This window comes from Malania oleifera, chromosome 10, assembly GCF_029873635.1.
Source record: "Malania oleifera isolate guangnan ecotype guangnan chromosome 10, ASM2987363v1, whole genome shotgun sequence".
In the NCBI taxonomy this organism is placed as follows: domain Eukaryota; kingdom Viridiplantae; phylum Streptophyta; class Magnoliopsida; order Santalales; family Ximeniaceae; genus Malania; species Malania oleifera.
This window is the reverse complement of record NC_080426.1, coordinates 56,141,518-56,155,791: the sequence shown is the minus strand read 5'-3', so window position 1 is coordinate 56,155,791 and position 14,274 is coordinate 56,141,518. Positions and strand designations below refer to the sequence as shown.

Below are 14,274 nucleotides of genomic sequence, written 5' to 3'. Positions count from 1 at the left end.
TTCCTAGGTCTCCTTTATCATCTAATACAAAACACTTATAGCCAAATACATGGAAGTAAGAGATGTTTGGTCTTTTACCTTTTCAAAGTTCATAGGGATTTTATCTAGACTAGTCATAATAGACACTCTGTTCATCACATAGCATGCGATGTTTACTGCTTCAGCCCAAAAGCATTACGCAAGTTATGCTCATTTAGCATAATCCTAGTCATTTCCTTAAGTGATCTATTATTTCTTTCAATAACTCCATTTTGTTGATGTGTATGTGGTGCTGAAAAGTTGTGAAAAATTCAATATTTGTCACAATAGTTTTCAACATCTCTATTTTTGAGCTCTCCACCTCTATCACTTCTAATGTGTAAAACATCATACCCTTTTTCATTTTGAAGTTTCTTACATAGGTTGGTTAACATTTTACACACTTCATCCTTGATTGATGTATTTCACAACCTTGAATTTAGATCTTGTGTCTATAGATAGACCCCTAAAGCCATTGGCTCTACTCATAATCTCTACTCACAATTTTTTTCTCATCATTCTTATCATACTATCCTATTATCTGTGTGTAGAGAGATTGACAGCCTAAAAAATGTGTTCTTTGTGGAGCCTTGGGCTCTTGCATTTGTGCAGAATCCATACCACTCAAATCAAACTACTGTATCTTAGGAGACAAGTTAAGTGAAGTTTTGCTACATATATTTGATGAGCTAAACCAAAAAAATGGCAAAGGATTTGAATCTCCTTAAAAAGAGTAAAATTCATATCACAAACTAATTATAAATTGTGTTTGTATTTGATTTGTATTTAACTTTATTGTTATAGTTGTACTAAATTCCTAACACATTCTACAAACCAAATTAGTAAATGTGTTTATGTATGTTTATGGTATAATGTTTGCAGTATAGCTTTAGGCCTTTTGGGTTAAGGGAACACAATTAATGCTCGTAATTATCCAACCAGCACGAGGCCAAGCATGCTAAAAGAAACAACCATTGCATATGAACCCTCTTTACCTTTTGGGCAATGGGCTTCAACATTAGAGGCTACAAAGAAATAGTCTTACTGATGAGCTAGATGAAGTAGGGAAGACATTGGAAAAAGGAAAAATTGGTTTTTTTTTCCCTTTTGGGCAATGGGCTTCAAGATTAGGAACTACAACGAAATAATCTAACTGATAAGCTGAAGTAGGGAAGACATTGGAAGAAGGAAAAATTGGTTCTCTAGTAAAAATGGAGAATTCATTGAAGCTTCTTGCCCCTACTTATATGTTACAAAGATTATATTTGGAAAAAAAAAAATGGTAGAAGAAGAAGATAGGCTTCCACGTAGGAAGAGAAAATGATGAGGGAATCAAGTTATTGATCAAGTTTTGAAACCATATCCACCCTTTTGTCCCCTCTTCATCCCCAGGGAACTGGAATCGAGGAGTTTTTCGAGTGATTTTCCTTTTCTGCTGCGAGACCGACCCACTTCTCTCAATAGCTGAGCAAGCCTTTTCTTCTCATCATCAACTTCCGGATTTGCAGTCCCAAGTTTTTCTTCCCTCACGGTAAGAATGTACTCCAATATCTCAATTGCATCGTCCACCCTGCAACAGAAACCATGAGTTTTGTGTTCAATGCAAGTAATAGTGAATCCAGCAGCAGAAAATCCAAAGCTTACTAGGCCATGAAAACTTACCTAAAATGACTTGTATAGATACAGAATAAATTGTAAACTACATCAAGTGCTATGTTCCCTTTGAACCCCCAAGATAACATGTTAATGCCCAATACCTCTAGGATATGTAGCTAGCCAGTCAATTTATGGCTAGATTCATTTGTAATTAAAATGGAATACAAAGATAAGACTGTCCTACACAGAACAGAAATTATAATGAATGGCTATTTAGGCCTCCCTAGAGTTATGAGTCTTATGACCTTACTTGGATAGGATCTGTTCTATAGGCTAATAACTCTGCAAGGTCTCCCTAGAGTTAGCCTAGTAATTATTCAAATACATTGTTAGGTTCTAATCTCCTATTGAGAATAAGACTCAATCGTATATGTAGTAAGCACCCAATGGAACTAATGAGGTAAGAGGCATTCTCTTGATCAAGGATGGGATAACCTGTTGGAACAATATCTTCTTTTTGGATTAAGGTCCCAAAACACAACTCTTATTGTTTTTCTGCTTACAGAAGAAAAAGGCATTGGCTCTATATGCTTCATTCAAGTTTGCAAATAACATATGTCTATTTTCTAAACTATGTCATAGGCTCAAACTCAATTAGGAACATGAAAGAGAAATCTGAAAATTCATAGTGGAAATCAAAAACGCATGCAAAGCACACAAATAGAGCAACAAATATAGAGGACAGTAAAAGCAAATGGGTACCCATGTGAGAGCGAGCTTGAAGTGAAACTTGTATATAGAATAATTACCTTCCCATGGCATCATAAGTCGCTGCAAGATTGCTATATACCCCAAGTGTGTCCAAGTGACACAAGCCACACTCCTGCTCCATTATGCCCCTTGCTTCTTCAAACAAGGTGGCAGCCTCATCTATGTCATATAGTTGCGCACAAGCCAATCCCATCTGGTTTAAAAGTATTCCAAAGAAGGCAGATTTACTCTCCCCACTGGCACGAAGCCTTGCTACAGCATTCTCAAAAGAGCTCCGAGCCTCTCTATACCTCCCAACGATGTAAAACATCACACCCATCTGCGCTTCTATCCCAGCAATTGTACTACGTTGTCCAGGGGTGTCCTGCAATAACCTCATTGCCCTCTGCAAGAGCTTCAGTGCCTCCTCAGGATCATTCACAGCTTCATATATGGCTGAGATTTCAGTCAACCCACTGGCAACCTCCTCAGACGTTGTTCCAGGCATGGGTTTTGAATATATCCTCAGGGCATTCTCACAGTAGGATTTGGATTCTCGCAGCTTGCCTGTTCTATAGTAGAGATTGGCAAGGCGAATAAAGACCGAGGCGACAGAAGGGTGATTTTCACCCCTCACAGATTTGAAGACCGTAAGTGCCTTCTGATATGAAAAAACTGCCTCATCGAAGCGGCAGAGTGACAAGTAAACATTACCAATGCTAACATCTATAGCTGCAACCTCAATGTCTTGACTATTGGCAATCATTGACATGCTAGCAAGGACAAGATGCTCAAGAGCAGATTCATAATCTCCCTTTGCCTCATAGATCAGAGCCATAAGCCTGCGATCAGCTGCTTCTTCAAGGGATGCTGGTGCACTATGCTCCCTGTGAATTTCAAGCATCCTTTTGCAGACATTCTCTGCCGCATCAAATTGCATTGCCTGAACATGAGCCTCAGCCAAGTACCTGCAATATCCAAATTAATTTTGAAAAAGTACATATGCCAGGGTACATTCAGCGGTTATTTTTAATTTTTCAAGCATTTTTTTTAAAAAAAATAAAACAATGTAAAAGCAAGCTATAGTGTTACACAGTACATACTCTGGAGTATGTAGAATGAAACATGGCTTTTATACATGAGACTGTATATTATTGAACAAATAAGATGGCTAAACTAGATGACACGCATAAAATCAATACAAGAAATTATAACGGTGTCAAGAGGGGGGAAAACACAACAACAACAACTTGCATACCACAGGGACCCCACCTAAGATTTCATTTTTCATGCAAGCACGACCTCTTTGAAAGAGGATGCGAGTCAAGTGAGTCTCATATGCATGAAAAATAAAACACAGCACAATGGACGGGATTAGCAAATTCTGGGTGGTGATATCATTCCATTAGTTTGTTTCAAAGGAAAATGTTATGCACAATTGCATATATAGCACAATGGGATTACCACAAGGTCCGAGGTTCAATTATGCATTAGGGGCCATCCTTGGCTACAATGGATGGTGCCTGGGGGTAGGGCCTCCCATCCCCGATTTGATAGCCTTGGGGTGTCCAAGGGGCTCGTCCAGATGAGAGTTACAGGTTACCAAAAAAATTACTTAAATTGCTGCCTAGAGCTGCTAAAGAGAACACAAAGCCTAACAGAAAATTCCTCATTCTCTCCATTATGTCATACATTTATGGCTTCAAATATAACTAATGAAGCTATTTGTGAATCTCATTCCCTACAAACTTGCATCCAAAATCAAGAATGAACCAATGTTTCATTTACCCTGCAGAAGGAATGATATTGTCAATAAAGCATCCACAAATTCCCAACATAGTTCTCAAGATCCCTTCCACACTTCCGGGATTCCAAACATCAAATGGAGCACATGTAAGACTGCAAAAGGGGGGCACAAGTCCAGATAGCACACTAGATCTGCAATTCAGCATGCCTGAGCTACCCTTTTTCCAAATTGCAGAACCATGAACGGCGGACCAGGTTCAAACAATGCGGCTACTTTTCCAATTCATTTAAGTGATTATAAAGCTATATTGGGAATTGGGAGAAAAGATGGCATGCCAATGCCAATGCCAATGCCATCAAGTGCCATTCATATGCTGCCTTGAAATTCACTACATTCTCCACTGATCACTGGAAAAAAAGGTATAGCTTTTAATCATTTAGCACCAAACATATATATAATTTATGTAAAAGAAGATGAAATGATCCATTAGGTCCACAATCCTACTTGTAGCTCATAATTTCCAAATTTACTACTGTTAATACTATAATTATTAAGTGCAACCACGGGCAAATGTGACCCATATATGCTCGAATAATGTGGGCCCAGCTAACCATGAACCTGTACGCGCACGTTAAACAAACGAAAAGGCTTTCCTTGTATGGCGCACATTAGTGGTTCACCGCAGGCTGAGCTAACATGCGCGGGGAGATAGAATGGAGGAGTCGTATGGCAGCTTTTGGGATTTTTTTTTTTTTTTTCACTTTACCTGCAAGTCTCTGCAACTCTCGGATCAGAACCGCCCAGTGATTCTACTTGGATCTTCAAACCCGATTCGTAAGATGAAATGGATCGATCCAGTTGCCCGAGCATGGAGTGCGTATCACCGAGCTGCATATACCCGGAAAACGCAGCGAGCGCGTGGTCCGACCCTCTCGCCACATCAGGGACCCGAACCGCACGCTCCAGAACCTGCACCGCCTCCTGGAACTTTCCCAGGTTGCAGTAGATCGCCGCCACTACGTGCAGGCTCATCGCCAAATCCAAGCTCGGGTCGCCCCGACCCGTGCACCGCTCGAAGGACTCGGACGCCCGGATTGCGTAGTCCAAAGCCTTGTTCGGACTGTCCCCGGATGCAATCGTGTCCCGGGCCAGCTTCAGCAAAAAGGGCCCCAGATCCGGGTTGTTGAGCGACGGTTCGTCGACAGCCTTCTTTTCCGGCGTCTTTCTCCTCCAGTCCGGCGACGGTCGAGACCTTGAAATCGATGGCGACGGCGACGGCGAGGGGGTTCGCCTGGCATAACTTCTGGGAGTACCATTGTCGTGTTTTCGAAAACTGGGATCATCTGGAACGCGAATTTGAAGGGGTGTGGGAAGGGGTGTGGGTTCGGGGGGGGTTTTCAGACCCGGCATGGTTGAATTGAGCACAGTTTAGGTTGAAGAAGGGGAATAAATGAAAGGAATGGAAGGGGAAATGAGGAAGAGTTTAAGGGCGAGGAGCGAGAGTTGCTTGGAGGAGACTCCTGATGATGAAAGACCCAGGGTACTTCAATTTGATGACTATCTTTAAGATGAAAAAGGGGAGGAAGAGAGAGAGAAAGTCCATTGAAGAAGAATGTGGGAGTTCATGGGCGCTTTTGCTTCTGTACTGCTTTTAGACACTTTTCGCTCTCTTTCCTAATGCTTTTCGGTTGCTTACACAGCAATGCGTTTGCTCACTGTGGATGGGGAGGTGAGGAGCGGGGAATCTCCCACATCCCCACCATTGTTGTGAATTGATTGTGACAAGAAATTGCACAGTCCATCCGTACCCCGAGTATGACTTCGTTGGCACCAAATTTTTAATTTCAGTATCTTCAATTTCTTCCCATTATTAATGCCTAATTAAAAAACTGTCATCGGACGTGAAATTTTGATTTTCTCTTATGCCAAATAAATAATAAAATAACTGTAATTAATTCATCAGTGTGCAATTTTTATACATACTGGAAAATAAGGTGGTATAAACATGCGTAGAGGTGTAGAATATATCTTATGGTAGCTCCAAGTCTACATCAATGCAAGTGCTCATCACTTTTAACAAATCTAGTGTCTCTCACTCTCTCTCTCCTTAATATATTTTTTCTCTATCTCATTTTTCCCATCCTCTAATTTGTGTTCTTTCACCATCCAGCAATTGCTATAACTTTTAAGACTCCTCATTGTTAATCACACAAGATGCCCCTAATGAACAAACGAACTTATCCCTACCGGTCTGACCAAATAAATAACAATCCAACTCAAGTAATTAATTTCAAGATAAAATATAAGAGAAAATTAAAAATTTTGCAAAGTGGTCGATAGGCCACTTGTAGGTGGCCGACAAGTGTCCTTTCCTATGTTTTCTCCTTCACGCACGTGCAAAGCAGTTGAGGCCAAGCCAACCTGATGGATAGTTAATCAGCCTCTCAAGGGTGGTTGAATAGCTTGGGCAATTTTCGACCATTGACGAATATTTAGTCAAGGCTGTAGTAACTACCTTGTCTCGTACAAGGTAAATTTTTTAGTCAACTTTTTAAATTTTGAATTCAATTTTCAATTTTCCCCCTCCCAAGTGCTTGATCTATATATAGACCAAGTTGGGGCCAAATTTGTGCACGCACGTAGTAATGAAAGAAAGCATTTTGGCACTAAGAAACAAAGATTTCAACACACATTCTTCTCCTTGTCCAATTTTTTTATTTTTTTGTTATCCATTGTTCTTTACCATTTCTCTTCTTCCCATCTCATCTCTTATCATTTCATAGTAAGATTAGTGCTTTTTGCACTGTCTCTACATGGTTAGCACTTTAGGTTAGTCCCTATACTTATCTTCTTAAAGTTGCAAACATGTTTTGTAACAACCCGAAGAATAATGGTATTTAAATAATAAAAAGAAAGGGAAATGGAAACCAGAAATAGAAGGAGGCAATCAACTTTGTCGACGAATGCAAAGCATTCATTGACAACATTACACTTTGGAAGGAATAATCGAAGGAAATTATCAAGGCCTCGTCGACGAACGCAGGGGATTCGTCGACGAGGGTATAAGAGGACCTCGTCGACGAAGGCAAGATTCGTCAACGAGGAAATACCAAGAGAGGTTTTGGGCTGTTTGAATTTCGTCGACGAGGAGTGGGTTTCGTCGACGAAATTATTAAAGGACTCATGGACGAGATGATGTGGCTCGTCAACGAATCTAGCCCTATAAATAGTGAAAAACTCGAATTTTTGATGGAAATCTTGCGCAGAAATCCTCTCTCTCTCTCATCCTTCGGTTCTTCCCCCTTCTCTCTCTGATTTGGGGCCGAATTTCTGCCGGTTTGATGAAGCCACCATGAAGCTCCTGGGAAAGTTCTCTGCAAGTCTGCCGAAGCGGATCGTCGGTGGGATTGAGTTGGAAACCATCCCAAATCTAGGGTAAGGTTTTCTACTCAGTATTTGGTTAATTAACAGTTATAGGAAGTGATATACGCGTAGAAATACTGAACTCTAGTTCTAGGAAATTCTGTTTTCAGGGTGTTGAACCGGGAACCCTGCGAGTGCAGGACAGATTTTCTTAAAGAGTTTTCAGGAATCAGGTAAGGGGATAAACTAAGCTAGTATTTTATGAAAAATATGTATATTGTTATAGCATTTGATTTCAGGAAAGTAAATATGTCTATATATATGATTTATATTTGGAAAAATACTGTTAAAAATGATGGTATGTTAAATATGCGGAAAACCTATTAGTGTGGCATGAGTAGAAATTGTTATGAAATACTGTTTTCTGGAAATGTGTTAATGATATGAATTTTTATAATAGAAACCCGGCGTAAGAGCCGAGATTTTTATATGTTTTGTTGGCGTACGGGCCGTACTACGTGTATGATTTACCAGCGTATGAGCTGAGCTATTGTCACGCCTCGAACCCATAAATGGGTCCCAAGTGTGAATAAAGTAACCTAACCTATCTCTGTATCAATTAAAACATATATGATACAACATACAAAGAGGGTCCGACCCCGTGGGGTGAACGGATACCCTATATACATACATACAAACGTCCATACTCATTAGAATACGCAGCGAAAAAACGATCTTTCATACATAACTAGTGTCATACCAGAGTCTATACCATACAAGTTAGGATATACATTCCCATATTACAAAACATACCCCAAGTGTCTACAAAACTAACCCGACAACTTGGATACCAAAACTTGTACCCAAAAAGGTACTAGCAGTAGCTACGACACCCTTGCTCCCAAACGCTAGGATGCTACTTACCGCTACCTGAAGGCCCTGAAAATATTATACGTACATTCGGGGTGAGACACCTCTTAGTAAGGAAAAAAACAGTTTATATCAGTGTGTGGCATACCAGTATCATTTACATACTTCATAACACTATACATACTGTAGACACCCTATTTTTGCCCTAACCAAATAGAACAAGGGATCCTTTCTCATTGTATTATTATTATTATTATTACCTTATTTTTATTATTATTATTTTATTATCACTATTATTTTATTTTATTATTATTATTATTATTATTATTATTATTATTATTATTATTATTATTATTATTGGTATTATTAGTATTAGTGTTATTATTATTATAGTATTTTATTATTATTACCATTACCATTCTCATTACTATTATTAATATGTTATTATTACCATTTCTCTTATTATCGTTATTTTAAATATTATTTTATTATTATTACTTTCCAATTATTTTTCTTATTATCCTTATTATTATTATTATTATTATTATTAAATATCACTTTATTATTATTATTATTATTATCGTACTATTATTATATTATTATTTTCAAATCTTGCATTATTACATTACTATTATTATTATTATTAAGATATTATTATTATTAGTTACCATATTTATTATTACCATAAAAATACAAAAAAGAAAAAGAAAAAAAGATTTTAGGGTTTGGTTTAGCTTATAAAAGAAGAGAACATGCCCAAAGGAAAGGGGGCCGGGGCGCAACACAGCAACGAGGCTGAGAGAGCCAAAAAGCAAAAATAAAAATCATATTTTTCGGCTTCTCTTTCATCTTCTTCATCTTTTTCAACTGCTTTTGTCTTCTTCTTCTTCTTCCTCCTCCTCTCCCATCACCACACAACCTCCAAACCATTCACCAACCAAGAGACTCCCCTGTTCCAACCTTCTTGCAGCCAACGGCATTCCACAATAGCCCCAGCAAGCCACCAGTTCCACCCCCACGGTGGCCCCCCTGCATCACAACAACCAGCCTTGCTGTCGTCGCCATCTCTCACTCTCACAGATCCGACCACTGTTCTGACACAGAGCAGCATCCTCATATCTCCATCCGTTCTCTAACTATTTCCCTTATACACAGGGCAGCAACCTCTATTCTCTTACGAACCAGCACCGGCGGGCCTCCCCAATCACAGTTCCTCCGACGCCCTCACGCACGTCATCTCGTCGGCAACCACAAGCACCATCATTTTTGCCATGGGGTCGCGGCTTCGGCGATAGTAGCAGCAGCTTCCACCATCACCGGCGTTCTCCATCAACACCAGACTGAACCCAAACCTCCGGCGAGCCTCCTCACCAGGCTACTTGCAACAGCCTCCGCACTGCACGAGCCCGAGCCACTCCGTCCAACTGCCAGCCGAATCACCAACCCAAACAGATACTAGACAACTGCCCCCTCTGTCCTAGTTCTCCTGCGGTACACCCCACTATAAGTGCCTCCCTCTGCAAGCTCCCTGCATAGAACACACACACATACAGGTATGCGATTTCACTTTATTTTTATTTTGTTTTATTCTATTTTTATTTATTTCTCTTTTGATTTTGGTCATTACATATCTAATATTTGGGTTTTTGTTTTTTTTTTTTTTTTATGCAGGTATGTGTAATATTTAGTGCCTTTTTTTTTTGTAATATATAGTTTTCATGTTTAGACTTTTATTATATATATATATATATATATATATATATGTATATGAATATTAATATTATTATTGGATTATTTTTTTTTTAATACCTTATTACATGTCCATATTTATTGTTTGAATATTGGTTTAAAGTGTCTATGCTATCATTGTATCTTCAATCATTGTGATATACTTATTTATTATTTAGGGTGTCTATGCTATTGTTGTATATTATCCTGAGGGTTTTTATTTATTTTAGTATATATTGTATTATTTAGGGTTTTGCATCATTAAGATTTTAGGTCTTTTTATTATGTTTAGTGTTCTTGATTTACTGTTATTTAAGTTAAACTTTTTATTAATATTGTACTAGTCATATTATCATATTATTTAGGGTTTTGACTAATATTGTACATTAATATTAAGGCTCTAATTATTTCCAAGTTATTATTATTATATATATTGCCTATTATATTTAGGGTTTTAATTGGTTTCCATGTTATTAATATTTTTAGGGTTTAATCTCTATATAGATTGTTTATCAGTTTTAGGGTTATGAGTGTTTCCATATTGTTATCACATTTCAACTTTGGGGTTTGATATCTTTCCAAATTATTAGTGCATATTTTTTAGGATTTTTGATTTGTTTCCATATTATTGCACGTTGATTTTTTCTTTAGGGTTTGATTATTTTTATATTATTGTATATTATTGCGGGTTTGATTGACATTGTATATTTATTTTACGGTTTGTCTAATTCCATAATTTCGTCTTATTTGTTTCCATGTTTGTTTATATTACATTTGACTTTTAGAGTTTGATTTATTGTCATGTTCTTAAATATTTCCTTTATTATTAATATCAGGGTTTTATTAGTGTTACGTTAAAGTTTTGATTATTTATAGTTAGGGTTTTTGCATGCATTTGTTAAGATATATTATTATCACATTGTATAGTTATTAAAATTATGATATATATGTATTATTAGTCTAGTAGTATTATTATGGTATAATATTAATATTTACGTGTTATGATATATAAATATTAAAGTGGTATTATAATATTGTATTGGTATTTATGTGTTATTAATATTATGAGATATATATGTGTTATTATTATAGTAGTATTATTATTACAGGTAATGTATTATCATTATAATATATTAGGGCTATTATTATCACATATTTCTGGAATTTTCAACTATATCTTATGTTTATATTTCGTATTGCGGTATCCATTATTTCTAGTATTTTGGTATTATTTTAGTAAGTATTTTTGTGTGGGTATATCCCTATGATTTTAATGCTGGGGTATGAGCTTTCGGGCTTCACGTACCTTTGGTTATGAGAGAATATGTAAATATTTATATTTTATATATATTTTTGTATTATTTATTTACTTATTTATTTATTTATTTATTTATCCACTTTGTATGTGTATTAGTAAATTTACTGAGGAGTAATTTTAAAGACTTACTAGATTGACTTAGGGATAATTCCAAATTAATTAGATACCATTCGTAAGAACGGGCGCATAGGGGGTGCTCGTACCTTCCCCTCGCGTAACCGAACTCCCGAGCCCAACTCTGGTAACATAGACTCATTCTACCCTTAACGAGGTAGTAATCATGTGTTCTAAAGAACACTAAAAGGTTAGTGGCGACTCCGATATTCTTATTTTTCCTTGACAATTAAATTGATTTTTATTTCGCCACTCGGGGCACATGCACTCATCGGGACGTCGCGACAGCTTGGTGACTCCGCTGGGGACTTAGAGAGTCGAGCCAGTAATTAATTAGAAATTATCTCAAGTTCAAATTTAATAAATCTTTTAATTACTCCTAATTTTGTGAATATTGTAATTCGTAAATAACCTTGATTAATTGTAAATAGTTTATTTCCATAATTTACAAACAACCTTAATTAATTAAAAATATTTTTTTCCTAATTATTATTATTTTTGAATATTAATTGTAGATATTTTGTTTTCAAATATTCTGAATAAGCATATTAATTGTAGATATTTTGAATAAGTATATTAATTATAGATAGTTTGTATACTAATCGTAAATATTTTGTTTCCATATTTTTTTTTTTAAGTAAGCATATTAACTAAAAATATTTTGTTTGCAAATTTTTTGAATAAACATATTAATTGCAAATATTGTTGTTCCATATTTTTTGAATAAATATATTAATTATAGATATCTTGTTTCCATATTTTTAATAGCATGTGAATAAATGTGGGGGTAGCGGGTTTAGGCTAAGCTTATAAATTCACACACTCTCACGCTCTATACCCAGGCTTTACCTGCTAAGATTAAAAAGGAGTGCAATACCATTTGTCCCCACGTGGCAGGACTTGTGGGGACCCGCGAACCACTCCGCTCAGTTTAAAATTTGTCCAAACCCCTTTTGGGTGAGGATGGAGGTTAGATTGGGAACCTTTTTATCAATAGGGATTAGAGCTTACCCACACATACTTGTCTATAGTCTTCCCTAACTAGGATAGAGCCATGAAGAACCCTGTATATATGTACCTACCCTGGGTCAGGACATCCTTCTCCCCATACCGTCTGTTGTATATATGTTGTGAGATACCTTATATTATACCATGTATTTTGCATCCATTTTAGACTTACATACTACTTAGCTAGCATTCTTAAAAAACCCAATAATGAGACCATGGTCTATCCTTTCAAAGAATGAAGAACTTGGCTCAAGCATTTTAAAATATGGGTCGGCCCAACCCTTTCCAAATAACTCGGGCCCAATTCTTTAAAAACAAACTAGGGCTCGACCTTTTCTTAAGCAAAAACTCGACCCAAGCCAGATTTTTAAAAAGGGTCAAACCCAAATTTCAAAAGAGGGCTTTGACCCCATTGCCTAAAAATTTGGACCAACATTTTTCAAGTAATCTAAGCCCAATTCCTTTTCAACTAGGGCTTTATCCCATCATGAAATAGCTTGGAGCCCATATTTTAAAATACTTGAAGCCCAAGTGCACACTAAAGTTCACAAGTCCGCATTGAACAAATCCAACAGGTTGACTAGTCTGGGTCAATCTCAACCTCAGAACATAATCTGACCTTTCATAGAATCTGGGATACATGGACCGTCAACTAGGAAAAGAATGGTTAAGGGAAGATTTGAACTGAAATCGTGGCCCATCAATGGTCGTGCTAATCTAGAAATCTCTCATTAGTGGAATTTTTCTAGAATCCTAGAAAAGTAGTCATTTAGGTTACATCGTATTCATGCATTTCATTTCATACATAGTCATACACGATAGGCTGCATGCACGTTCATATCTTTGTTTGTATATATAAGTGCACTAGTTGCATCCATGCATAAACACCTATTGCATACCCTAATCATACATCAAAACACATTCACTCATGCAGTACATAATTGTGCATTCATGATTCTAAAAAGGAAATTGTTGGTTTTCAGTTCAAAGAGGTCGTTTGAGTAATATAAAGCAATAATTGAGACCACCACGCATCAGTACAATACCAGGCGAAGAGCGAGAGAAATGAGTGAACAATTAGAAAATAGAGTCCTGGGCCTAGAACAAGGACAAGAAGAGATAAATGATAAGATAAGGAAGGTCCTGGAGTTACTGATGAACAAAGGAAAGGCGGTGCAGGTTGATCTCGAAGTAGATATGGACCCCACTCATCCCCCAGGGTTCACCCCAAATCATGGACAAACATCAATTCCACCCCTTGGTGTCATGGAGGTCCACTACCAAATATGTCTCCTTTTATCCCTGCTGTGATAGCACAAGGGTTCCCAATGGTAGGAACTCCTCCGTTAGTACCTTCTGATATGAGGATCAGAAAATCTGAGGCTGAGCGTCGTTGTGATGTATTGGAAGAGCGCTTGAAAGCAATGAAAGGATTTAATTCTTTTGATTTCGTTAATCCAAATGACCTCTGCTTGGTGCCAAAAGTCACCCTACCACCAAAGTTCAAAATGCCGGACTTTGAAAAGTTTGACGGGACCTGGTGCCCTCGAACACATTTAGTAATGTATTGCCAAGCAATGGCTGCTTACTCAGACGATGAAAAACTAATGATGCATTGTTTTAAAAGTAGTTTGACCGGGTCCGCTATCCGTTGGTACATTCAGTAAGATAAGGCCCGGATCCGCACCTGGAAGGACTTGGCCAACACCTTTGTTACTCACTACCGCCATGTGATGGAAATGGCGCCTGATCGAATGATTCT

General features: G+C 37.4%; 1 protein-coding gene across 1 annotated transcript; it reads right to left on the bottom strand.

Annotated features, from left to right (window-relative positions):
• Positions 1 to 1,196: 1,196 nt before the first annotated feature.
• LOC131166214 (protein KINESIN LIGHT CHAIN-RELATED 1-like) lies at positions 1,197 to 5,906 on the bottom strand. The gene is made up of 3 exons (XM_058124560.1): positions 4,878 to 5,906; positions 2,424 to 3,332; positions 1,197 to 1,588 (listed from the first exon to the last, which is right to left on the bottom strand). Exons 1-3 carry the CDS (start codon positions 5,519 to 5,521, stop codon positions 1,363 to 1,365), a joined length of 1,779 nt encoding a protein of 592 aa, XP_057980543.1. The 5' UTR covers positions 5,522 to 5,906; the 3' UTR covers positions 1,197 to 1,362.
• Positions 5,907 to 14,274: the final 8,368 nt, after the last annotated feature.